This window comes from Gopherus flavomarginatus, chromosome 6 (assembly GCF_025201925.1).
Source record: "Gopherus flavomarginatus isolate rGopFla2 chromosome 6, rGopFla2.mat.asm, whole genome shotgun sequence".
Classification (NCBI taxonomy): Eukaryota; Metazoa; Chordata; order Testudines; family Testudinidae; genus Gopherus; species Gopherus flavomarginatus.
The window spans coordinates 85563921-85591482 of NC_066622.1; the positions used below are offsets into that span (position 1 = coordinate 85563921).

Below are 27562 nucleotides of genomic sequence, written 5' to 3' on the forward strand. Positions count from 1 at the left end.
AAGCAATTACATATCTGAAAATCAGGATGAAATTAATGCTCTTTAGATTTTAGAAACTGAAATCAAACTAGCAGACCCTGCTATCCTTTCTTCATAGTTGACAGCATGAAAAATTTAACTGTGCATTAAATGTAGTCAAATTTTCCTTGATTTTTTCCCATAACACTCAAGGGATTTTATTTTAAGAACCATTTTTATATCTGATACAATATTACAAAATAAGTTAAAATTATTTAAGTAATGGGTTAGTAGCTATTGTAATAGTCATTTAAAAAAATAATCAAATGAGAAAACATTTCTTCAGCCCTTTTTCTAACTCCCTCTCTCCCAATTAAACAATTGCCATCTTTGCTTCTGGTTCTCCGCAAATGCAACAAGAACAGCTTCAGTGGAGCTGACTCATTATATTTTAGCACTAGCTGTGAAAATAAATTTCCTGTGTGAACAGGTGCAATAAGTAGAATTATTGGACACACAACCCTAAGAGACATGTAGTAAATGAAATCTTCATTAAGAATGTTTTGATATATTTTTATAAAATGTGAAGTTATTAAATTTATAATCACTGAATTTAGATCTCTCTTTTGGCCACAGGTTTTTCTTTCTCCATATATTCATCTATCAATCTACATTAGGGCTTTGTAAGACTGGATTATGATATCACAGAAGAAAAAATGGAAGAAAAAAGATTGAAAAATCTTGTCTCACAGAATTCAGTTTATTTAGGTAAACTATACTGCTGTTGTAGATTAAGTCATTTCACTACTGCATTTTAAGTTCAGCTACATCTAAACTCAAAGAGTGACCCAGAGATAGTGTACAATGGTCAATAACTCATCTCTCAAATAGAAACATTTCAAGGAAGTAAAACTCCTTTAAAATATGCATAATTCAATCATCTTGGTGTCCTTTTCATGCTGTACGCACTTTTAAAAGCTTTGTAGCTGTCAGAAAAGTTCTTCCAGCCAAATGACTGGTAAAAAGATCAGAAAATATTTCAATTTTCTGAAATTGTGTCCTCTGTAAACATCCTCTTTAGCATAACTAAGCAGGACAACGTTTTTCTATTCCAATACAACCCTCTTACTTTTGAAAAACCTATTTAAAATGTTGAGACAGTCATGCTTACAAATCAGAGGCTCTATCCTGCAAATGCTTACTCATCTAAATAGTCTTTACTCACATGAACAGTCCTATTGAGTTTGAGGTGACTATTCCCTGCAGTAAGCATTATACCAACTAAGAAGTGCCTGCAGGATTTGGCTATATTACAATAAAGTAAAACATTCATGATCATTACTGAGAACAGTATATTCACAAATACTATGGAGGTGTAAATGTAATCATGTATTTTTATAAGTAAAAGAGGAAAGCCTTATCAGAAGCATTATTCACATATGATTAAAAGAGCTTTCAAAGTGGTTTCAAAGCCAAAAGGGTATAAATCCACTAAATATATTTTGAACAGGGGGAATTAATTCAAAGTTTAAAAATTTCATGGTCATTTCATTAGAAAGAACAAGACATTCCAGTATATATAGAATTTTGATTGATGGCTTAAATTAAGGCTCAGAAATGGGACAGTGAGTTTTTAATATTTTTTTGTACTATTATGGATGTCTGTTGTCCACCCTGCTCCCTAGGCCTCAGCTAAATGAGACAGAACCACCACAGCTTTCAATAGAAACATAACATGGCTATGGCATTTTGACCTCAGCCATTAGTTATAGTTTATATTAAATTAAATTAATCTGCCCTGGGGGTGTACCTATCTGCGCTTACTTACCTGAGTGCAGATATTAGGGAGGCACAGTGCTAGCTTCACCATATCAGGCAAGATGGACTGGAACAAATGCTGAGACTCTGCATCTTCGAGCACCTACAAAAAGAAAGATTTCTTTTGCACCAAAAATATGATTGATATTACAAGATAAAGACTATACAGGTCCACTTTTCACATTGGAAAATAATTAACACCAGGCAAGTTAATCTTAAAAACTATTTTGTTTAATAATTTCTGCATTCTGATAGCATCTGTCATCCAAAGTTTTCAATTAACTTTACAAACTAATTATCTTTCTCAATAATCTGTAAGGTACAGAGTAGGTAACCATTATATGTGGGTGGATATGTATGATGAGAGGAGAGGTTAAATGACTTGTCCAAGACAAAATAAGAAGTCAATGACAAGCTGAACATAGAATCCAATTAGCCACTAATTGTTCTCTAATGTAATAAAAGACAAGAAAATGGCTATCCAAAAACACTTTATAGAGTTAAATAATAAAATTACTAAGAAATAAGAGCCAAAAGATAGAGAAACCTAAGATGTATAGGCAAAGGAGAAGAAATGTTTCTCGCTGTAATTTAAAATGAAATGAAGAATTGCTGAGAGAGAAACAGGAAGGATGTTCCAAGACCTCCGAACTGTCCTGGGTTTAGCTGGACGGTCCTGCTTTGATCCTAAAAATCCTCTGTCCTGGTTGAAGTGAACATTTCCTCCATTCAGGGCTGCCCAGGGGATGGAGTTTGCCCTGGATCCCCCTTTGAGAGGGGCCCCAACCCAGTGGTGGTGGTGTGACCTGGCACACAAGGTCTCACAGCATCACTCACATTTGGCCTGTTTGCTTCTCCATCTCCGCTTCTCCACTAAATGTGATTGGTGTTGCAACCCCATGTGCTAGGTTGCAACATCAATCAAATCTTGCCAGTCCGCCCTTCCATCCCTATGTGGATAGGCCAAACCTGAATGGTGCTGCATCCCACTTTAGCCACTTGAAATGTTGGAAGGTATATGTTCCAGGGGGCAAAAGCTTCAGCAGAGGAAAAACTAACATTGGTTAGACTGTGTGGAAGCTTAAAACAGCGGGGGGGAGGGGAGGGAGGGCGGGAGGGAAATCCCAGGAACTTCTCTCAAGATAACCAATTCCCCAGTTGGTATAAACTGGTAAAGCTCAACTGACATCAATAGAGCTACACTAATTTACAGCAGCTGAGGATGTGGCCTACAATCTTTGAGGGGAAGAGGCAGGTCTGAATACATTTGGTAGTTATTCTCTGCTTTTTTTGCTCAGCCACTCCATCCATGTACATTTTTATTCTAGTTTAACACAAGGTGCTGAAGGAATCTGAAGAGCAAGATGGTTCCTCCAAGGGGCAATTAAGATCACTACCTTCACCAACAATGATCCACAAAATCTGGAGATCTAGTATTCTATAGTTTTGAAGCTAAACAGTCAATTTATAACATCCAGAATTGCTTTCTAAATATTTTATATATTGTACACACCAAAAATATGTATAATAGATAGTGGATTTAATATGAAAAACACTGATGAATGTTATTTACTTTAGACATGCATAAAAGTTCAGAGATTAAAATCAAAAGTTAAAAGAAAATATTTCTTTTTAGTTATATATTCAGTGCTTTTCCTGCTTCAAGTGTCCATTATATGATTTCACTACACAATCAGTCTCTTTGAAACTTTGCCGATAGATTTCTTGCAAAGGAGATCCTTTAGCTTCCACTGTTCCACCATATACTGCTTCAGTTCTTCACCTTTGTGGCTTGTTTTTCCCCTAATTTGGAGAAAATTGAAGGCAGATGTTTTAGAAATAAAACTATTTCTAAAAATATCTTAAAGTCTCCCTCACTCCTTCATGTACAGGAGATACAAAGGAATGAATATAAGTGCTTGGGAAGTTAAAGGAACTTATGGAACAAACTGAATATGTGAAAGAAAGGAGGATAATATAACCTTAATACCTACATAGTGTGGTTCTAGTTTATTATTTATAACTAGGTGAAAGTCCGTGCTGTCATTCAGGTGTAAATTTGTAAAGTGTAAAAAAGCCAAAAATGGCTCAAAAACTTAAAAATTGGACATAAAAGTCCATGAATTCCAGTAACAATTGAGCCTGATAATATTCTAGACAAAAAGAACGCTCAACCATCCTTGAAGTTTTTTCCTTTGCTTTGCACTGACTCAGACATTCTAGGCTTCAGAGTGAGACACAAACAGAATGAAAATCCTGGAATTTTATAAGATGGTCATGGAAAAGAGAAAGAGACTATGATGTAGAGTTTTAAATTTCCATTTAACACCCTGAATTAAAGCTCCTGTTTTGCAAATAAAGTAGCAAGTCTGAGTAATCCGAAGGAAATCTGGCTGCAGTGGAGCAACTGAGTCCAAGCTATCCATCATAATCTATTAACAATACAGTATATTTTCAGAAATGGGACACTTACTAATAAAAATTGAATAAGGCACTTATTTCACTGCAGTAGCTGGCTGTTGGCTGCATGTACATTTGCATTTTTGTATAGTAAAAAACCTGGATATCAAAGATAACATCTAAAATCTAGTACCCTTCAATTTTAGCAGTAAATTTTAAAGAAATAGGCTTGTTCTCCACAGCACAAACACCCCTAAGTAATGAGATAAACAAACAAGTGTTGTAAGCCTGGAATTTCAGACTTCAACCCGTAAAATAAAATGAATACATATATAAATTAAATCTATTCAAGACGACTTTTAACCTTAAGTGTCTACCAAGTTGTCAAATTCTGATATTCTCTCTCCTTTGGGTAACACTTCCTGTCTTTTAAAACTGACACATGAATAGTGGCCGCCATGCTTTGCTGACTGCCACAAACTATACAGTATCACTTATCTGGTGACACACTATGGTACTGAACTTTGTCATAGCTGTCAACACTTCAACCTTTTGTTTATGCTCCTCTGCAAAAAATGTAATGATAGTATGACACATATCCTTTCTGAAACAGAACCAAGGCCAGCAAGTCTGATGGCAAATGCATAATTAAATGAATGTACGTGCACATTTTAAACTCTGAAATTCTGCTTTCCTTTCTCTCTTTCTTTTCCCTCCTTATGCCCCTACAAGAGTATCTTCCTCTGTCTCTCTTACCTACCTATAAGTTTGACTAGGAATCCTCCATGTACAAATCATGGGGCAAAGTACCGACATTTATGCACAGGAGTACTTTCACTGGGACTACTCACGTGCATGAAGTTAAGCATGGAATAAATGTTACCAGTATCAGGACCTAAAGGCCTAATCCTGCAGCACCTACACAGGTGAGTAATTCCACTGATTATTTTAACAGATCTCATTTAGCGGAGTAAGGGCTATAAGGCTGTGTGCTAAATCCACAAGCATACCAAGGATCTCCCACCTTTTTCTCTAGGGATCATCAATGCTCTCAACCCTCTCCTTTTTACAAGGCAGAGTTCCCTAAATAGTTTTCATTATGGATGCACCATGCTTTTTACCTAGAAAAAAAAGGGGGGGGAGGTGATGAAGGGGGTAGTTCTCCTTTTTCCCCAGCCCACACTAGATCTTCTCAATAACACTTCTTGACTAAACCAACAAGTTTTCAAGAGGAAATAAAACATGCTAATGGGACTGTTGCAGGATGCCGACCAAAAGCAAACCCCCTTATGGCCTGCCAAGGCACTGCAACTACCATGACTCAGTTTCTCTCCTAGTTTTACCAATAATTCTCTTGGCCATCAGCACAATTCCACTGCTGAGGTGACTTAACCCTCTGGCCAAGTCACAAGAACCTCTTCTGGGCTCTCAAAGTCCAAACACACACAAAAGTCTTCCACCCTGGTCCCTAGGCACAGCCATTCCTTCCCGAGGGTCTGTCTTCTCATCACCTCAATTGCAGCCCTTCCTTCCCAGGGTCAGCAACAAGACATCCCGGGCTCTCTTCAGTCCGGTCTTTCCACTTATATAAAGGGGACATTGAAGGGCGTGAGTGCAAACAGAGTGGCAGTACAAGTGGAACTGACACCCACCCTCTATGGGTTCCTGGCCTGGGGAACACTAAATAATTGGACTGATTGTCCCCCATAACCACTACCTGTCTTGCTTCTCTTTCCCAGGGTTTCTTCTATACTACCAGCCTTCCTGACTGCTCTCCTAATTCTTTATAGAGCACAGACTCCCAAGATTCCTCTCCCTGGAGTCCTCCCTACTTAACTCTCTTCTCCTCTCACTGAGATGCTGCCTTTATATCTCCCAGTGCACCCAGCTCCTAGTCATCTGATTGTCACATGACTTTATTCATTTCTTCCACCTGGGGACATGGGGTAGAGCAGGCTCAGGTGTAGATGAACTCTAACCTCCTTACAGATCCACTCACTCTGTGACAGTGGCAATGAGAAAAAGTGATACAATACTTTAATCAATACTAATCAGATTCAAATGATGAAAATCTATTCTTCTTGAGTGCAGATGCCCAAATTTTGGAACATTAAGCCATGCTCATTTGTGGATACATTTACATTATTTCCCTTTTTCTAACTTAAGGTACAGAAGAATAAAAATTGTTGCCAACATTTTTGTTGATAGAGGGAAGTAAAGAACATGAGCAATAAAACCTATAGTTGACCAGTTAGGTCCTTACTTTTTTAATATGTACTTATCCTTTGCAGCATCTTTTGGGCAACTGAATTTGAAACTAAGTTATATGAAGAACTGAGAAATCTACAGTATATTTTAACCTATCACCAAACATTTTGAAGGAATATTTAAAGTTTAAGATCTTTTTAGGAGGGTTTTATTTCTCAGGAAAGCTCTAGGGATTATTATTTACACAACATCTGCTGCTATTTGCCAAATATAATTTGGTAATTTCATCAAGGTTTGTATCTGAGTGGTTGACTAAGTAACTATGACTTAGTGATGCAAATGGTTCAATGAGTTGTAGCAGACGTAAGAGCTCCTGGCCAAGCATACTTGACGTGCAATTTAGCAAAATGAACATTTATACTGCAGCAAAAGAAGTCTGACTAAACACTGCCATAAGTAATGACTGCTTGTCAATATAAATTGCTCCTCCAAATACAACAACAAATGTGCCTGACATCTCAAATGAGAAGAGACAGAGGTAGCATGTGGTGGTAGTGATGGTAGAAAGTTTAAATCTAAATCTGACAGCCTATCAAACCAAACAAACGAAACACGTACTTAGACAACTCTATCCATCACATAAGAAGGTAGAATAATCAAGCCAAAAAGGCAAAAACCACATGCAGAGACAGCAATAGCTTAACATTTTCTACTTAGTTATTTTCTCTTTCCCATATTAACTTGTTGTGACAGGATGCTGACTGACTGAACAACACTTCAGTAACAAAATAAATGCTTCCTTCAGACCTGATGAAATCTGTGTTTCCCAACTGTAATGCATTTTGGCCATTTTACTCTTTTCTACTCCTCAAACTGCTGTGGTATTGTTTGCAAGAAAACATTTTTCCAGTTTAAAAATATTTTTTCATATTTGGAATCAGTTTCCACAATAATAGTTACTGTCATGACCTGCCTTTCCAGCTAAGCAGTTTAGCTAACTATTGCAACAGTAGATGCAATATAGATGGAGGTGGTAACCATCCTACCGCTGAAAAAAGTATTGTTGATTTTATGTGACATTTTAATATTATGCCTACTACATTCAACTTAAGAAGGAGTTTTATGTTTAAATTTAGCAGACTATAATATTTCCCCCTGAACAAAGTATCCTCAATATTCCTAATGCCTAATAAAATCAATACAATATTAATCTCTGGATTTTATGTCTCTTTAAATAAATAAAATAAATATGTAAACAACGAAAGCGCACACTCAGTAGCCACGCAGACATTCTGAAGCCAGCATCAGACAGATTTTGAATCAATAATGTAGTTCCATGAATGAACAAAAAATATGAATGAAGCAGATTTTATTTGTGTATTTACAAAGTAAAAGCAGACTGAAATACTGGGTTAAAGAAGTTCAATATGAATTTTACCCCCCTAAGAAAGGAAAGTGCAGAGAGGTCATTTGAATATTAAGTCATATTCATAAAATTCAGTCCCTTTTTGTGTATCGAAGGGATAAGGGCATGGAAAAGAAAATAAAGCAGAGCAATAATAATTAAAAGTAATACACATCTTTCCCATTGTGGAAGGGGCAATAAGCATTTAAATTTACAGATTTTAATTTGTCACAATCCATTTAAAATGCTGCTGCAAAGATCATTTTCTTAGCTCATCCCTTCGACCATGTCACTCCACTTTGCATCCCTTCACGAGTTCCCCTTTCTCCATTAGCTAAAATATAAGCTGCTTGTCTTCATTTTCAAGCACTATTCCCAAAGTTACCTATCATGTCTCATACATTACTGAGATGCTGACTCGCCTCCCTTCAGTTAATGATGCCAACCTTCAACATGCATTCGTTAAGCTTCCAAAAGAGTATCTTTCCTGTGCTTTGGAAGAGTTCCTTGTATACATCTGTAAAGCAACCTCATTGTCCTCCTTAAATAACTTTAAAACTATCCTTTGCAGTGAAGCCTACAAAAAAAACTTGAAAATGGTTAGGAAGCTGGAGTCCTATGAGAACTGCCTATCACATTAACCAATACAGTCTCCTTGTTTTCTCGGGCTTCCCCTATCTGTTGTCTTTCGTCTTATACACCTCTACCTCAACATAACATGACCTCGGATATAACACAGTAAAGCAGTGTTCCGGGGAGCGGGCCTGTGCACTCTGGTGGTTCAAAGCAAGTTCGATATAACGCAGTTTCATCTATAACACGGTAAGATTTTTTGGCTCCCGAGGACAGCGTTATATCGAGGTAGAGGTGTACTTCAGGCCCTACTTACTTTCAATATAGTAGAAATGGCAGATTCGCAATATTAGACTTCCACCGCAATTTTGACAGTGGGAGCCAACGCTCTCAGACCCAAGAGGCCTACAATGGGAGCCCCAGGCAGCCAACAGTGCAAAAATCGAGGAAAAGTAATAATGGACTCTTCTGCAATTTTCCATGGTTTGTCCACAACTCGGCTGCAATTTTTTGACAATCATCCTGCAGTTCAAGTTGGGCCTTACTTAGACGGTAACCCCTTTGGGGCATGGACCATCTTTTTGTTGTTTGTTTGTACAGCACCAAACAGTTGGGTCCAATCCATGACTGACACTCCAAGATGCTACCACAATATAAACAAAACAACAATTTTATATCATTCATAAATATTTTACCAGAATGAAGAATAACCTCATCGATAACCATTCAGGATTCCCCAAGAGGCAGACGATAAATGCCAAAACAGAAGTGATTCAAAACACTGAGGATTCATAAAAGAACTTGTGCCTATGAGTTTATTTGTAAGAACTAAAAAACATCAGACAAACTCTTCTCAGTATGTTTTTATAAACTACATATTAATCTAATCTGTTCCTGGTTTGACTGAGAAGAGATCCTTAAGATACTTTATAAACAGTGATTTAACTCAGACTGCTGTCAGTATCACATAACCCTTCTTGATTGGGAGATGATGATTGTGCCAGCACACATGTACACATTTTATCAATGGTTTGTGTCAGAGACAGATACACAGAAATGAGGGTGCAGTTCTCTAATAAGTATACATATATATCCTCGATATCATGTAAAACAAACTATTAATCATTGTCTTTACCCAAAACACTGTAGAAAGCATGACAAGAAAACCTACAGCCTGGCAGCAAAAATACTTTAAGTGTTGTTGAACACTTACTGTAAGAATAAAAATAAAAGTCTAATGAACTTCCAACACTATAGGAAAACAAAACAAAAGAAAACAGCCAAACAAATGAACTCCCTCCTCTCCCTTTTTAAGTTATCACATGAAACTAATTAAGTAGGAAACGCACTCAGCTGTCAAATTCATCCCATTACTCAGATACTTTTCTAATGAGAAACCATAGGAAGGACAAAGTAATCTTTGGAGGGATTAGAAAAATCACAACACAGGATTATGCAGAGATTTTTATTTGAGAAAAAAATGTTTCTGACATTTATCAAAACCACAAACTGACACTTTGAAAAGAAAAAGGAAGACAGGTTACAAGAGAAGTTAATTCCTTTTTGTTTAATTTTTTTGAAGGCTCATACATGTCTCCTGCCAACTGAACCCTGAAATGCTCTCTCAGGTGTATCAGCTTTGACAACTGCAGCTTCATTTTTACAGTATTTTAAAATTTTTAAATAAAATCTAAATGGTTAATGAGAAATAATTATAAAAAGAGCATTCAATTTATTTTTAGGACTCATTTTAATGTCCTTTAAAAAATAGTTTATTTCGCCACAGTACTGGAAAGATACTATTTCCCTCATGGGTATGGACAGGATTACCATCATCAGCCCGGGTGTGGAGAATGATATCCTATACTTTTTACATCTCAGTAACTGGTTTACGTCAGTAATGACTGAAAGTCGTTGACATCTGAAGGTCACTTCTGTGAAATGACCTGCCATCTCCCTAGCTATGAAAGATTGTTCACATCAGTACTTTCCTTTGTCCAAGTGATGGGGCTTCCAACACTTACTTTGAGACTAGTCAAAAGCCTAACAGATTTCATCATCAGGCACTCTGATATTCAATCTATATTCCTCCCCACCCTCAACCCCACTGATTTTGGTTCCATTATCCTTAAAATGTTTAAAGACTTCTTTCTTTAATATATGGCCCCTGAGTGGACACTAAATTTACTCAAGAAGCTTTTCTGTCATCATGAAATTGCGAGAGTAGAATTCAATTTTATGAGCACCAGCAGACCTCTATGAGTGAAGGCCAAGTAATTATGTACTACATTTGAAAGATACTGGATTGAAATCATGGAGTCCAAAGTCATTATCTGAAATGAGTTGCGGCATGAGCAGCAGCAACAATGCAAGCTTCCCAACACTGACCATCCAATGTGCTCCAATCCTCACCTGAGCAGATCATCTCTAGAAGTCAGCTTCCATTTCTACTCAAATATTTGAGACGTACTGCTGAAACTGCCAAAAAAAAAAAAGCTGTTGATACATCCTCTCCCACTGGCAGGAATAGTAGGTTCAACCGATTACACTTTTGACTGTAGAATCTCAGCAATAATATTGGCTACCAGAAAAACGTGGACCAGTTTCATTAGAAATATTGAATTCTATTTCTTCTCACATGTTCATGCTGTACTTGGGTCACGAGTGTGGAAAACTGACAAGAAACCATTAATGGGTAGAGTGGATGGATAAAGGGATAAATTTGGGTGCCTCAACTGATCGCAGAGATCAGTTTCTCCTATTCCAAGAACTCCAACACTACAATCTATTTGGTCCAGCTGCATGACATTACCTGCAACTTAAGCATCGCTTGAAGGACATTTGACCCTGATGCCCTTGGAAGGACCAGAGACTTCAGAATTGTTGTTGATGTGGTGAGAGCTTAGTAAGTTCACCCAACCAACTGGAGTCCACTATGTATTTAATACTTAGTCCTGCCTTGAGTGCAGGGGACTGGACTAAATGACCTCTTGAGGTCCCTTCCAGTTCTATGATTCTATAACTTACAGGCCCTAAAGACCCTCCCTAATTTAATTGCCTGCACCATGCCAGGAACAAAGATCTGTGTATATCCTTGAACACTAGCCAATGGGGAAGTGCCTTGCAAAACATTAAAAACACTATCCAGCAGAGAATTATATTTAATTAATACTGGTCCCCATACAGGTTACTGTGGACAGGCCTTGCCAAAACAGACTTCGTTTGGAAAAATGCGTTTCCTGCAGCCTGGCTCAAAAGTTTTGCAGCTGATACAATCCTTTTGGTTAGAAGCAAGTAGGAAGATTAATATGATAATAGATACCTCCTTAAAAATGCCTTCCCAGCACTGTGTTTAGCGATTTATCCCTTCATCTTGGAAAATCTCCATCTCACAGAAAGCTCGGTTCTCCAGAGCAGTGCTTGAAACCAAATAACTACCTCACACCTCAGAGACATTTGAAAAGATTTGCTCTAACTTTTTAGAATCTTTGATTAATCTCTACAAAATAGAAACCAATGTCACTTTTTTGCTTCCCCTCCTCCCTTTCTTTAACTGAGTTGCTCTTTTGTCTTTATTCTCTATTCTTCTCTCATGGGGGTGGGTGGAACCCAATAAAAAAAATTTTTGGAAGGGTGTTAGAAAGCATTGTAATGGTGTAGTTTTTCAGAAGTCTACCAAGAACAGGTCTGACACCACTGACTTGATTTGTGGATGCCACGAAAAAGGCAATCTATATTAACGAATTTCATTCACTATTGACATGGTCCATTTTTGAATCAGTGTCCCCAGCTGCCAGCACTGCACACCTAACGTGACAGAGAGCCCTCCTTGAACAATACCACCAATAATAAAGATGCCATTTGCCTAACCAGAACCTCTAACACTGGTGCAAACTCACTGCCTTCAGTAAGTAGACAGCAATTCTGTCGATGAGGATACTATAAGGAATAGAATCCAACTCACTTTCTAAGATAAAACAGCAGATGTAAAAAAAGCAATTAAAAACCTTCAGTTACAAGGCTAAGCAGATAGGACTTTGAAGACAGACTGAAATATCTAAACGGCATGGCCATTTTTCCCACAGCCACTTTTCAGGTAGCACTTCACTTCAAAGTTTTGAAAGATTTTACCTTTGAAAGTTTTTCAGTGGAACTACTACTCCTGACACCTATTATCTGGAGACATTATGAAATAAAAGCAAGAAGAGGAATGTTCTGATGAAAGAGCATGTAGCTCACTCATTTGTGACAAGGAATTGCTGGGGATAATGGCAGAGTTTTCATACAACCTAATGATTACAGTAAAATCTGCCTAAAGCAACCACTCAAAAGGGCTGACAAAAATCTGACTGATGAGCAGAGGTGGCTTTCAAATGAAAGTTTCATATATAGGTACCTTCAAATTAATCAGATATCTAATAGAAGCAGTCTCTTGCATAGTTTCACTGCATTTTAAAAATCTAAAATATACCTTTCCATATGGCTCAATGCATATGTACAAACTTTATCCACACACAACATAATTATAAAACTCCACATCTGATACAAATGAATAGCCTAATTTCCTCCACACCCCACCTAAGGCAAATCTATTTCTATGCCATGCTCATCACCATGGTGCCTGCATATGTCATTTTAAAATAATCAGACAGATATGGAAAAATCACCTATATGCCTGTAATTCAATCTTTGCTGCTATTGTCTAAAATGTTTAGCCTCTACATTTTAAATCTGTACATTTCAGATAAATGCACTTCAATATTTGAGGCAACTTTTTTCAGTTCTTCACATATTAGAGATGTTTATATTTTTTCAGTATGGGGAAAAAATTATTTCTGCTACTCTGAACAGAAAACCCTCCACCGCACATTCACAAAACCATTTCAGTTTAGATTATTCTTTTTTAATCTGATGTAATGAAGTTTTTTCAAAACATCTGGACTAAAATGAAATCCAGACTGGAGCAATGGATAGGTTATTTCAGGCCTTAGGACATGTTGTTTCTTGCTTAAAAAGCCTACATTTGTAGTGCTGACCTCTCTCAACAGTGCTTACTTCTGCTACCACTGTCCAGCCAATTACGAAGATAACTTATCAAAAACCCAGTCATCAGTACAACAAGTCTGTACTTCAGATTTTCCTTTAGTCTGGTTTCAATGATTACAGCACTCATTTATTTAAGCAGTTGGTTCAAACAAAAAACGTATCAAGGACTATTCCAGTCTTCCCTATGTGAAGGCCTGTAGTTATACAGAAAAGTAACAGCATGAACTATATATTATATACACACAGACACAGACGCGCACACACACACACACACACACGTGCGCGCTAGTAAACAGACACTTAAATCATTCTTGCAAGATAAATGTACTGATTATTAGTTATGTGTTCTTAACACGTACATCTTTCAAAACTAGAGTATAGTCTAGAGAATAGGACTGCTGTCAGAAGTTCTAGGTTCTAACTAGACTCTGGTATTGAATGACCATGTGACCTTTAGGTTTGTTGTTTAACTTGAGTCTCCATTTCATCATCTGTTAAGTGAGGAATTTAACACTTGTATAAGGATAAATGAGATGGGGGGGGGTAACTATTTAAGGTTTGTGAGGCTCTTTGTAATTTTCCAGTGGAAGACTATAGAAATATTCAGTATCAGGGGGTTGCCGTGTTAGTCTGTATCCACAAAAAAGAACAAGGAGTCCAGTGGCACCTTAAAGACTAACAGATTTATGCCCAAATAAATTTGTTAGTATTTAAGGTGCCATCAGACTCCTTGTTGTTTTTGTAGAAGTGTTGTTATTATCTGGACAGGATTGTATTAATTTCATCCATATAAAGGAGGAAGCAGCTCACCGATATTTATGACCAGACCATTCCTCTAACAGAAAAGCCAGGCTAATCTGACCTTTGCTAGTCTGCATACCATCATCATTCGCACACAAGATTTGCTCCTTACTTCTAAAAGAGTTGATGGAGTGATGGCTACTAGTTGTTTAAAATATTACTACTCAAATATTAGCACTTCTACAAAATATACTGTCACATGTACTAGTACATTATGTAGCAGTACAAATCAAATGAAACTATCCTGAATCAAATAAATGAACCAAGTAAATTTAGTAATGCATTATCTTGGATTGTGTGTGTGTTTCGTCACTAAATTAGACAACTCAGGAACAGGTTTCCCAGAAAGGGTGAATTTGCACAGATCTACCGCAACGATAAAATTATGCCACATTTTACATTTGTAAATAATTCTGGAGTAAAAATACTGAATAATGGAATCAGAGGCTCTTTGCAGTGGGTTCCACCACAATGAACTTGAACTTACATAGAATCAACACAGAAAACTAAAAGAAATCTTTCTACAGGCTTGTTGTAAACAAGTACTTTGTGCACATATCTGCATAAGTATTGCAAAGCCAAAATTTAGATATTGAGATCTGTGTAAATGCAAAATGTTTGCTAGTATGATACAACATATGCTATAATTAAAACTGCTAATAATAAAGAAGAAACAAATATTAAGAAAAACACATGTCCAGTATTTGCAATAAAGTAATTAATTTTAATTCTTGAAAACAGGATGTATGCAATGATGTTCTAGTGAAAATTGAAAGACACAGATCTGTACATAGAGAAAGAAAATAAGGAACATTAAACCATGACAGATCCATACTTTTCATAAGGATCCAGTAGTCAGAACTAAAAGATGAGCAGGTGAGGATTAAAAGAAAAAAGAACTAATTCTTTCTTCAACCTGAACGACCAACAGGACAGGTCATTTGGTTCTGCTGCTACAGCTATTTAAAGATTTACCTATTTCTATTAACCTTTGACAAATTATGCCATTGTTTTAGTCTGACAGCTGACACACAGTTTTCTATAGATTTTACCAGAAATTACATAATGGTGCAGACTTTGACTGATCCTAAAAATAAATTAATAAGAACAGCATATTTTAGCATCTTAAAGCCAAAAAAAATACATCCGAGCTGCACAGAGTCAGGAAAGAGGGAAGATTGGTTTTATGGCATGATTCTTCTTTCCCTTGACTCCAAAGATTGGGCTCTGCAGCTGGGAAGGGATGGGCCAGAAGGTTAGCCCATATCTTGGGCAATGTCACTGTCCCCAGCCTCATAAGGAATACCCAAGTAAGTGATGAATGAGTCAACATTCATTTATGCAACTTCCTCCTCACAAAAAAGGGAAATCCTAAGAAAGAGGAGGGTTGGGAGCCATAGAGTCCCTCCTAAAGGAACTGTGTTTAAATGGAAACTGAGAACAAGAATGGAGGGCACCTGGTCTTGAACAAATTTCCTGAGACTCTAGGCATCAGGCACAGAAATCCTCCCTTCCTAATCTGCATAACCAAATCCAGGGCTTGGAAACAGCTGGTATGTGCCCATACACCATAATGGCATCTCTCTGAAAAACATGAGTATCAGCAAAATCTCAGCTTCTTTTATTTTTAAATAAAGGTTTCTAGCTTTTATAGTTGCTAAGAAAGCCTTAAACATTTGAACTGAGTATAGCTGATGCACAGATGTGAGCTGCAGAGAGCCTGGAACAAGAGACGTGTGAGCTGCCCACTCATCTCAGCTCAGATGCCCAGCGATAGTAAACCATGTTGACATTTAAATTATTTCATTTCTCGTAAGAAGAGAGAGGGTAGATCACAGGTCTTCTCCATTTCCCGAGTGACGTCATTTTAGTTCTAAAAGGGGCATTGGGGTGAACCCACCAGTTCCCTTCTGCAACATCAAGAAGGAGCCCACCAAAACATGTACAAGCTCCACCAAGGGGAGCCACGCTCAAGGAGTCTGAGCTACACTCATTTAGATTACTCACACGGGAGACGTTTCATTTTTGTGGATGAGCTAAGAATAGTATCAAAACCACTTCAGCTCCTCACCTCAGTCTGTCTGCTGGCCAGTTCCCACTTCTCATCTCTTTTCTCCTCAGAAAATCAGACAGGAACTTCATGAGTCCAGACTTTCTATTTACAAGCCCCTATGTAGGAATAACCTACAAAGGTTACAATTTGTCCTTTAATGGCATGTTTAAATATGAACATTTAACCCTTTTTTTTACCAAATGATGTAACACAAACATCAATCCATTAAGTGTGCTTACTCAGTGCAACTAGACCAGGGGTAGGCAACCTATGGCACATGTGCCAAATGCGGCACACAAACTGATTTTCAGCAGCACTCACACTGCCTGGGTCTGGCCACCGGTCCGGGGGCCTCTGCATTTTAATTTAATTTTAAATTAAGCTTGTTAAACATTTTAAAAACCTTATTTACTTTACATACAACAATAGTTTAGTTATATATTATAGACTTATAGAAAGAGACCTTCTAAAAACATTAAAATGTATTACTGGCACGCGAAACCTTAAATTAGAGTGAATAAATGAAGACTCAGCACATCACTTCTGAAAGGTTGCCTGAACTAGACATTTGGAGGGTCCTGAAGTACATATACTCATTGCCTGCATGTATAGAATGACAAGACCACAGCAGACAACTGGTGTTTCACACCCGGCCCCACTCTGTAGTAGGTGATAAAGCAAGATATGATCACTGGGTCTTTTGGTTTTGATTCCTTCCTTTCATTTAAGTATAATAGGCAAGTACATTACTTATATTACTTAGCAGTTGATTTAGTCTGCAGCAAATTTTAGCAGGGGTCACATTTATTCTCTACTACTAAAAATCAAAATTAAAACCTGTAGACTTCCTTCTGAAGGAAGGAAGCCGATTCTGACTCCAGCCCTGAGTTGCTTCACCGGCGGCTTTACTGTTAGTTTAAATACTGCTGCTATGGTTGCTCAGTTTTATACAGAGACCAGAAGCCTCTGAGCTTGACAACTCCCCTGCACAATCAGTGTAATGAGAACTTACAACAAACTCTGTGCCAACTCTTCTGCTGGTTACTCTGGCAGAATTCCAATGATTTTACTGAAGACTGGGTTCTGAAGCTGAAGAAAGCTTCCAATTTGTTAAATCAATGGAGCGCCAATTTGGCCCTCCTCGTTTAAATCTCCGCTACATTCTATATAACCAAAACTAAATTTGCAAGCTGGATTTTGTTTTTGCACTGATCACTCTAACAATTTGTACAACGGTGCCATGTCTATTTAAAATTCAAAGTTTCTCCGACTCTTCAAAGAATAGTGCAGCCACAGGCAAAGAAAGAGAAATTCACAAAACAGCATCAGCACTATGCTTAAGCTCAAAAAGTTAAAAAATTGTAAGAAGTAACAAAGGATGTCTTTAGAAGATATAACCCTCTTTGTCCTTGGAATTAACTTCCCGAGACAAAGCAGAAGCAATTGGAGGTGGAGCCTTTCACAGATCTTGGGATTTGGCTCAGGCAATCCCTTGCCCACTCAGAGAATGACGATTTGAAGTGGGATGGTAAATATACACCAAAGAAAAGGGAAAAAACAGTTACAAAAAATAAACAGAGCACTGTTTATAAAATAAAACCCACTGATCTGTTGTCATATAGTCAAGCCCCACCACCATTAGGTTATCATCATCTCACGTTGGGACTGCGACAGCCCGAACCCCAGCAACATCCCCCCTTTCCACCGCCTGCTCTTCACCCTTACTTGCATTGCCTACTCTTTCCTATCACTTCGGAACTTTTCCATTTCTATTACTTGCCATCTGATTAGAGCCCAGCATGATTTTCAAGCAGGAAGAATTTCATGATTTAGATGACAATGTAAGCAATGACATGCAAACAAATCACACACGAAGTTATCAGCCACTGTTAGAAAACAAGAGAAAACTGTGTATCAATTCCATACACGTCAACAGAATTGTCCACCTACCAGATATCAATCCCAGGTAGCATTCATAAGGGACAAGTAAGCCATCTTGCCTTAGCAGAAATTCTGTGCAATACTACTTAAACGTTTAAAAAACATAACTTTTCATTTTAACTTAGCTTTTTACAAAATGCTCTACGATAATGTTCCTTATTTCTGGAATGTGAGTTTTGCATTCACATATTACATTGCATCCTGAAAGAGACTATTCTTAAAACAGTGTATGAGCTCCCTCCTGTGTTGGAAAAAAACATTCAAGCTACTTGGAATATTTTGTCAAAACCAAAATGTTTCAAGGAGACTTGAGACACTAGCTGGATGAAGGAATATATTTTAATGGACCAACTTTTGTTCGTGAGAGAGACAAGCGTTAGAGCTTACATAGATTCTTCTTCAGGTCATATTACCTCACTCACCTTCTCTCTCTAATATCCTAGTACAGACATGGCTACAACAATCACAGAGACTTATCAGTTTCAACAAAGTTTCTGTCAGGATAGCTGAGATAGGGAGGCTGACAGCTATAGCCTGGTGGGTAGGGGACTGGCTTGAGACCTGGGAGATCTCAGAGTGATTTGAAATTAAAAACTCTGCTTTGAATCAGGCAAATAAGTAACTTGAATCTCAGTCTCTCACATCCCAGGCCAGTTTCCTAATCACCAGTCCCCTCTTCCCCACTCACTTCCAAATCCAAAAGCTCATGTTTCAAGCCAAATTTGGAAAATTCAACACAACTCCATGGGGGGAGGAAGGGGGACGACATTCAAAAGGTTTTCTTTTAATGTGGAACATAAATCAAATGTCAAAGCCTTGAAAGTTGCCACAAAATGGAATAACCATCCTCTAGCCAGCTCTAAAAACAAAAAAACAACAGTCTCATTCTGAACACCTGCAGACACACAATATGCAAAATATGCAATTTATTTGGATTTAAACCAGTTTTTCTTAGCTAGTGATATGGCAAAAAATACACAAGTTAAGAACATAAAAATGGGCCTACTGGGTCAGACCAAAGGTCCATCTAGCCCAGTACCCTGTCTTCCAACAACGGCCAGTGCCCCAAGGGAATCAACAGAACAGGTAATCATCAAGTGATTCATCCCGTCACTCATTCCCAGATTCTGGCAAACAGAAGCAAGGGACTCCATTCCTGCCCATCCTGGCTAATAGACATTGATGGACCTATTCTCTATGAATTTATCTGTTCTTTTTTGAACCCTGTTATTGCTGGTCTTCACAACATCCTCTGGCAAGGAGTTCCATAGGTTGATTGTGCGTTGTGTGAAGAAATACTTCCTTTTATTTGTTTTAAACGTGCTGCCTACTAATTTCATTTGGTGACCCCTAGTTCTTGTGTTAAGGAAGTGTTGCCTACTACTTCTCATATCTACTTTCTCTACACGTCATGATTTTATAGACCGCAATCATATTTTCCCCAGCTCTCTTTTTTCCAAGCTGAAAAGTCTCAGTTTTATTAATCTCTGCTCATACGGAAGCCGTTCCATGCCCCTAATAATTTTTGTTGACCTTTTCTGAACCTTTTCCAACTCCAATATAACTTTTTTGAGATGGGGCGACCACATCTGCACACAGTATTCAAGATGTGGGCCTACCATGGATTTATGGAGAGGCAACATGATATGTTCTGTCCTATTATCTATCCCTTTCTTAATGATTCCCAGCATTCTGTTTGCTTTTTTTGACTGCCGCTACACATTGAGTAGATGTTTTCAGAGAACTATCCACAATGACTCCAAGATCTCTTTCTTGAGTGGTAACAGATAATTTAGACCCCATCATTTTGTATGTATAGTTGGGATTATGCTTTCCAATGTGCATTATTTTGCATTTATCAACATGAAATTTCATCTGCCATTTTGTTGCCTAGTCACCCAGCTTTGAGAGATCCTTTTGTGGCTCTTCATAGTCTGCCTAGGTCTTGACTATCTTTAGGAATTTTGTATCATCTGCAAATTTTGCCACCTCACTGTTTAACCCTTTTCAAAGAGCATTTAAGAATATGTTGAATAGGACTGGTCCCAGGACAGACCCCTAGGAGACACCACTATTTACTTCTCTCCATTGTGAAAACTGACCACTTATACCTACTCTTTTTTTCCTATCTTTTAACCAGTTACCAATCCATGAGAGCACCTTTTCTCTTACCCAGTGGCAGCTTACTTTGCGTACGAGCCTTTGGTGACGGACCTTGTCAAAGGCTTTCTGAAAATCTAAGTACACTATATCGACTGGATCCCCTTGGTCCACATGCTTGTTAACTCCTTCAAATAATTCTAGTAGATTGGTGAGGCATGATTTCCCTTCACTAAAACCATGTTGACTCTTCCTCAACAAATTATCTTCATCTATATGTTTGACAATATTGTTCTTTATTATAATTTCAGTTTGCCCAGTACTGAAGTCAGGTTTACAGGCCTTACAGTTATGCCCCTGAAACCACAAATTAAGAGCTGTACATGACAAAACTGAATTAATTGCTGTCATAACCTTAGTCCCAGATTTGGACCTTAGCGTCCAAAATACGGGGGTTAGCATGAAAACCTCCAAGCTTAGCTACCAGCTTGGACCTGGTACCTGCTGCCACCACCCAAAAAATTAGAGTGTTTTGGGGCACTCTGGTCCCTCTGAAAAACCTTCCCTGGGGACCCCAAGACCCAAATCCCTTGAGTCTCACAACCAAGGGAAATAATCCTTTTTCCCTTCCCCCCTCCAGGTGCTCCTGGAGAGATACACAGACACAAGCTCTGTGAAACTACACAGAGGGACTCCCCCTCTCCGTTCCCAATCCTGGAACAAAAGTACTTTCCTATTTCCCCAGAGGGAATGCAAAATCAGGCTAGCGATCCAACACACAAATCTCCCCTTGATTTCTTCCTCCCACCAATTCCCTGGTGAGTACAGACTCAATTTCCCTGAAGTAAAGAAAAACTCCAACAGGTCTTAAAAGAAAGCTTTATATAAAAAGAAAGAAAAATAAGTACAAATGTTCTCTCTGTATTAAGATGATACAACACAGGGTCAATTGCTTAAAAGAATATTGAATAAACAGCCTTATTCCAAAAGAATACAAATCAAAGCACTCCAGCACTTATATTCATGCAAATACCAAAGAAAAGAAACCATATAACTTACTAGCTGATCTCTTTGTCCTTACACTTAGAAACAGAAGACTAGAAAGTAGAACTACTTCTCCAAAGCTCAGAGAAAGCAGGCAGACGGAAAACAAAGACAAAAGACTCAGACACTCAATTCCCTCCACCCAAAGTTGAAAAAATCCGGTTTCCTGATTGGTCCTCTGGTCAGGTGCTTCAGGTGAAAGAGACATTAACCCTTAGCTATCTGTTTATGACACGCCCCCCAAATTGCAGACAGTGGGGAAGCTCACTGGCGGCGATTTCCTTTTAGAACTTGAAAATAAACAGATTAATACAACACATAGACCTTTACATATACTCCTAAGTATATAACTAACAGACTTCTACATTTTAAGAACACTTTTTAACTACTGAATTCTGGGAAACTCTCACGGGAGAGTGCATCAGCTACTTTGTTAGAAGCTCCTGTGATGTGTTGAATTTCAAAATCAAAATCTTGGAGAGCTAAACTCCAACGAAGAAGTTTCTTGTTGTTCCCCTTGGCAGTATGAAGCCACTTTAGTGCAGCATGGTCAGTTTGTAGTTGGAACCGCCGTCCCCAAACATATGTGCGTAGCTTTTCCAGGGCGTACACAATGGCATAGCATTCCTTTTCACTGACTGACCAGTGACTTTCCCTCTCAGACAGTTTCTTGCTGAGAAACACGACAGGATGGAAGTTGTGATCTGTTGCTTCCTGCATGAGCACTGCTCCTATACCACGCTCAGATGCATCTGTGGTTACTAGGAATGGCTTGTCAAAATCCGGGGCCCTGAGCACAGGGTCCGACATGAGCGTTGCCTTAAGTTGGGTAAAGGCCTTTTGACACTCATCAGTCCACTTAACTGCATTTGGCTGGGTCTGTTTGGTCAGGTCGGTCAGTGGGGCAGCGATTTGGCTGTAGTGTGGTACAAATCGCCTGTAGTATCCGGCCAAGCCTAAGAAGGATTGGACCTGCTTCTTGGACCGTGGGACAGGCCACTTTTGGATAGCATCTACCTTGGCCTGTAGGGGGTTTATGGTTCCTCGACCCACCTAGTGCCCCAGGTAAGTCACTCTGTTTTGGCCTATTTGACACTTTTTGGCCTTAACAGTTAGTCCTGCCTGCCTGATGCGCTCAAAGACCTTTTCCAGGTGTAGTAGGTGTTCGGGCCAGGAGTCTGAAAAAATGGCCACATCATCGAGGTAGGCAACTGCAAATTCTCCCAGTCCAGCTAGTAGACCATCTACCAGCCTCTGGAAGGTGGCGGGTGCATTTCGAAGGCCGAAAGGAAGGACATTGAATTCATACACCCCCGCATGGGTGACGAATGCTGACCTCTCCTTGGCAGGTTCATTTAGCGGTACTTGCCAGTACCCCTTGGTTAAGTCTATTGTAGAGATGAACTGGGCACGTCCCAACTTTTCCAATAGCTCATCGGTACGTGGCATTGGATAGTTGTCCGGACGAGTTACAGCATTTAGCTTACGGTAGTCCACGCAAAAGCGTATTTCCCCATCTGGTTTGGGTACCAGAACCACTGGAGATGCCCATGCACTGGTAGATGAGCGGATTATACCCATCTGTAGCATGTTCTGGATCTCCCGTTCTATAGCAGCTTGGGCATGAGGAGACACTCGGTAGGGTGGGGTTCTGATTGGGTGAGCATTACCTGTATCAATGGAGTGGTATGCCCGTTCAGTCCGTCCTGGGGTGGCTGAGAACAATGGGGCGAAGCTAGTGCACAGCTCCTTGATTTGTTGCCGCTGCAGACGTTCCAGGGTGGTTGAGAGGTTCACCTCTTCCACGCCACCGTCTTTTTTCCCGTCGTAGTAGACACCGTCAGGCCACTCAGCATCATCTCCCTGGACTGTAAACTGACAAACCTGTAAGTCTCTGGAATAGAAAGGCTTGAGAGAATTAACATGGTACACTTTAGGCTTTAGTGAGGAATTGGGAAATGCTATGAGGTAGTTTACAGCTCCCAGGCGCTCTTGGACCGTGAATGGCCCTTCCCATGATGCTTCCATCTTATGGGCCTGTTGCGCCTTCAAGACCATAACCTGGTCTCCTACCTTGAAGGAATGTTCTCTGGCATGTCTGTCATACCAGGCCTTTTGCTCTTCTTGAGCATCTTTTAGGTTCTCTCTAGCAAGGGCTAAAGAGTGTCGGAGGGTGCTTTGTAGGTTGCTTACAAAGTCCAGAATGTTAGTTCCTGGAGAAGGCGTAAACCCCTCCCATTGCTGCTTCACCAACTGTAATGGCCCCTTAACCTCGTGACCATACACAAGTTCAAATGGTGAAAACCCTAAACTGGGATGTGGTACAGCCCTGTAGGCAAACAGCAACTGCTGCAACACTAGGTCCCAATTATTGGAGAATTCGTTGATGAATTTTCGTATCATGGCCCCCAAAGTTCCATTGAACCTTTCAACCAGGCCATTGGTTTGATGGTGGTACGGGGTGGCAACCAAGTGATTCACCCCATGAGTTTCCCACAGTTTTTCCATGGTCCCTGCCAGGAAATTAGACCCTGAATCTGTAAGGATGTCAGAGGGCCAACCTACCCTGGCAAAGATGTCTGCTAGGGCCAGGCACACAGTGTTAGCCCTGGTGTTGCCTAGAGCGACTGCTTCTGGCCATCGGGTAGCAAAGTCCACTAAAGTCAGTACGTACTGCTTTCCTCTGGGCGTCTTTTTTGGGAAAGGGCCCAGAATATCCACAGCTACTCGCTGAAATGGGACCTCAATTATGGGGAGTGGCTGGAGAGGGGCCTTGACCTGGTCTTGAGGCTTTCCCACTCTTTGGCATACCTCACAAGACCGGACATACTTGGCAACATCCTTGCCCATCCCCTCCCAGTGGAAGGACTTCCCCAACCGGTCCTTGGTTCTGTTCACCCCAGCATGGCCACTGGGATGATCATGGGCTAAGCTTAAGAGCTTCCCCCGGTACTTAGTTGGAACCACCAACTGTTTTTGCGGCTGCCATTCTTCACGGTGTCCACCAGAAAGAATTTCCTTGTATAAAAGTCCTTGGTCTATAACAAACCGGGATCGATTAGAAGAGCTGAGAGGCGGTGGGGTGCTCCGTGCCGCCGCCCATGCTTTCTGAAGGCTGTCATCTGCTTCCTGCTCAGTCTGGAACTGTTCCCTTGAGGCTGGGGTCACCAGTTCTTCCTCAGACTGTGGACTTGGGCTTGGTCCCTCTGGAAGCGATGTAGGTGATGGGGTTGTTTCCGTTGCTGGTGAATCGCTCTCCGCTGGTGCACCTGAGGGTATTTCAGGCTCTGGCTGAGCCTTTTGGGTATGGCTGTCTGTTGCTTCTGCCAGTTGTGGCTCGCTGGCGCCCTCTGGCGTTGAGTTTGAAGATGTGGTTGCACTTGCTGGTGCTGGTTGCTGTTCCAGTTCCGGGCCTGGGACTGGAGGTGCTGTGGCTGTTTCAGTGGTTGGCATGGAATCCGGGTCCACTACCTCTGTCTGGGTCTCTGGTAACACAGACGGGGCCTCTGTGGACGGCTCAGGAACAGGAATGGGTCTGGAAGCTTGTCTGGTTTGGCTACGTGTAACCATTCCCACTCTCTTGGCCCGCCTCACCTGGTTGGCCAAGTCTTCCCCCAGTAGCATGGGGATAGGATAATTGTCATAGACTGCAAAAGTCCACATTCCTGACCAGCCTTTGTACTGGACAGGCAGTTGAGCTGTAGGCAAGTCTACAGCTTGTGACATGAAGGGGTAAATTGTAACTTTGGCCTTTGGGTTGATGAATTTGGGGTCAACGAAGGATTGGTGGATAGCTGACACTTGTGCCCCCGTGTCTCTCCATGCAGTAACCTTCTTTCCGCCCACTCTCAAATTTTCCCTTCGCTCCAAGGGTATTTGAGAGGCATCCGGGCCTGGGGATCTTTGGTGTGATGGTGGTGTAATGAATTGCACTCGCATGGTGTTCTTGGGACACTTGGCCTTGATATGTCCCAGTTCATTACACTTAAAGCATCTTCCATCTGATGGGTCACTGGGCCGAGGTGAGTTACTGGAGACTGGTGAGGTTGAAGGGTAGGGTATCTGTGGCTTTACTTGGGTGGTATGTGGGGTCTTTGGCTGTCCTCGGTTGTAGGGTTTATGGTCTGTGTGCCCCCTGGGGTAATCGTTCCCCTTGACAGTAGCTTTCTTGCTTTCTGCCAGTTCCATCCATTTGGCTCCAATCTCCCCCGCCTCAACGATATCTTTGGGATTTCCATCTTGTATGTACCGTGTGATGTCTTCAGGAACACCATCCAAGAACTGTTCCATTTGTATGAGGAGGTTTAGTTCTTCCAAGGTTTGAATGTTGTTTCCTGTTATCCAGGCCTCATAGTTTTTTGCAATGTAGTAGGCGTGTTTGGGAAATGACACCTCGGGTTTCCACTTTTGGGTTCTGAAGCGCCGACGGGCATGATCTGGTGTTATCCCCATCCTGTATCTGGCCTTGGTTAGAAAAAGTTTATAGTCATTCATTTGGTGCTTAGGCATTTCAGCTGCCACCTCTGCTAAAGGTCCACTGAGCTGTGACCTCAATTCTACCATGTACTGGTCTTCGGGGATGTTGTACCCAAGACAGGCTCTTTTAAAATTTTCCAAGAAGGCCTCGGTGTCATCACCTGCCTTGTAGGTGGGAAATTTCCTGTGCTGTGGAGCAATATTTGGCGCCGGGTTGTTAGGGTTGGCTGGCACAGGCATCCCAGCTTTTGCCAACTCCAGTTCATGTTTTCTCTGTTTTTCCTTCTCTTCATTCTCTTTTTGTTGTTTTTCCATTTCTTTTTGTTGTTTTTCCATTTTACGGTGGTGGGCCGCCTCCTCTTCTTCTTGCTTCCTTCTGTGGGCCAACTCTTCTTCTGCTTGTTTCCTTCGGTAGGCTACCTCTTCTTCTTCTAGTTTTCTTTTGTGTGCTGCCTCTTGGGCTGCCTGTTCTCTTTGGAAGGCTGCCAGTTTGATGCTTTCTTCCTTTTCTTTCATTTCCATCTGTCGCCTGTGTTCAGCTTCTTTGAATTGCTCTTCGGCCTCAATTTTTGCCTTAGAAGTCATGATTCCTGTTTTCTTGTGTTGGGGTGCCCTCCGGTGTTTATCTTCTGAACTGCAGGTTCTCTGTTGCCTCCTGAAGTCTGCCTAGCAACAGTGCCTTTAGCTAATTTTCCTTTTCTCTCTCTAGCTAATGTTCAATGAAGGGAAACCAGAAAAACCACTTTATTTGCATGCCTATAAGTGCTGGTACTTGCCTCCTAATGGGAGGGCTATTGCATGACAAAAGACCCTTAACATGCAAGCCACAAACTGCGAGAGAGAGCAGAAAAAAAAATTCTCTCTGGTTCCCTTTTAAAACCAACTGCTTCTCTCTGCTAAAAAGCCCTTAGCAGAGAAAAGAAAAATACAATATTTCCACTGGCTTCTGGATTCTGTCTATCCCGTAACCGCTGCTACACCATGTCATAACCTTAGTCCCAGATTTGGACCTTAGCGTCCAAAATATGGGGGTTAGCATGAAAACCTCCAAGCTTAGCTACCAGCTTGGACCTGGTACCTGCTGCCACCACCCAAAAAATTAGAGTGTTTTGGGGCACTCTGGTCCCTCTGAAAAACCTTCCCTGGGGACCCCAAGACCCAAATCCCTTGAGTCTCACAACCAAGGGAAATAATCCTTTTTCCCTTCCCCCCTCCAGGTGCTCCTGGAGAGATACACAGACACAAGCTCTGTGAAACTACACAGAGGGACTCCCCCTCTCCGTTCCCAATCCTGGAACAAAAGTACTTTCCTATTTCCCCAGAGGGAATGCAAAATCAGGCTAGCGATCCAACACACAAATCTCCCCTTGATTTCTTCCTCCCACCAATTCCCTGGTGAGTACAGACTCAATTTCCCTGAAGTAAAGAAAAACTCCAACAGGTCTTAAAAGAAAGCTTTATATAAAAAGAAAGAAAAATAAGTACAAATGTTCTCTCTGTATTAAGATGATACAACACAGGGTCAATTGCTTAAAAGAATATTGAATAAACAGCCTTATTCCAAAAGAATACAAATCAAAGCACTCCAGCACTTATATTCATGCAAATACCAAAGAAAAGAAACCATATAACTTACTAGCTGAACTCTTTGTCCTTACACTTAGAAACAGAAGACTAGAAAGTAGAACTACTTCTCCAAAGCTCAGAGAAAGCAGGCAGACGGAAAACAAAGACAAAAG

The 27562-nt window shown here is 40.2% G+C and overlaps 1 protein-coding gene across 10 annotated transcripts in view; it reads right to left on the reverse strand.

Moving 5' to 3' along the window:
- The window catches only part of PARG (poly(ADP-ribose) glycohydrolase), a 131586-nt gene that overhangs the window by 66112 nt on the left and 37912 nt on the right, over positions 1 to 27562 (reverse strand). For all 10 annotated transcript variants that reach the window (XR_007775087.1, XM_050958570.1, XM_050958567.1 and 7 more), the window contains one exon: positions 1787 to 1879. Coding sequence is in view for 9 of the 10 variants with exons in the window: in XM_050958570.1 (XP_050814527.1) it covers positions 1787 to 1879 (93 nt within the window). In the remaining variant the exon portion in view is untranslated. The remainder of the gene's footprint in view (positions 1 to 1786; positions 1880 to 27562) is intronic.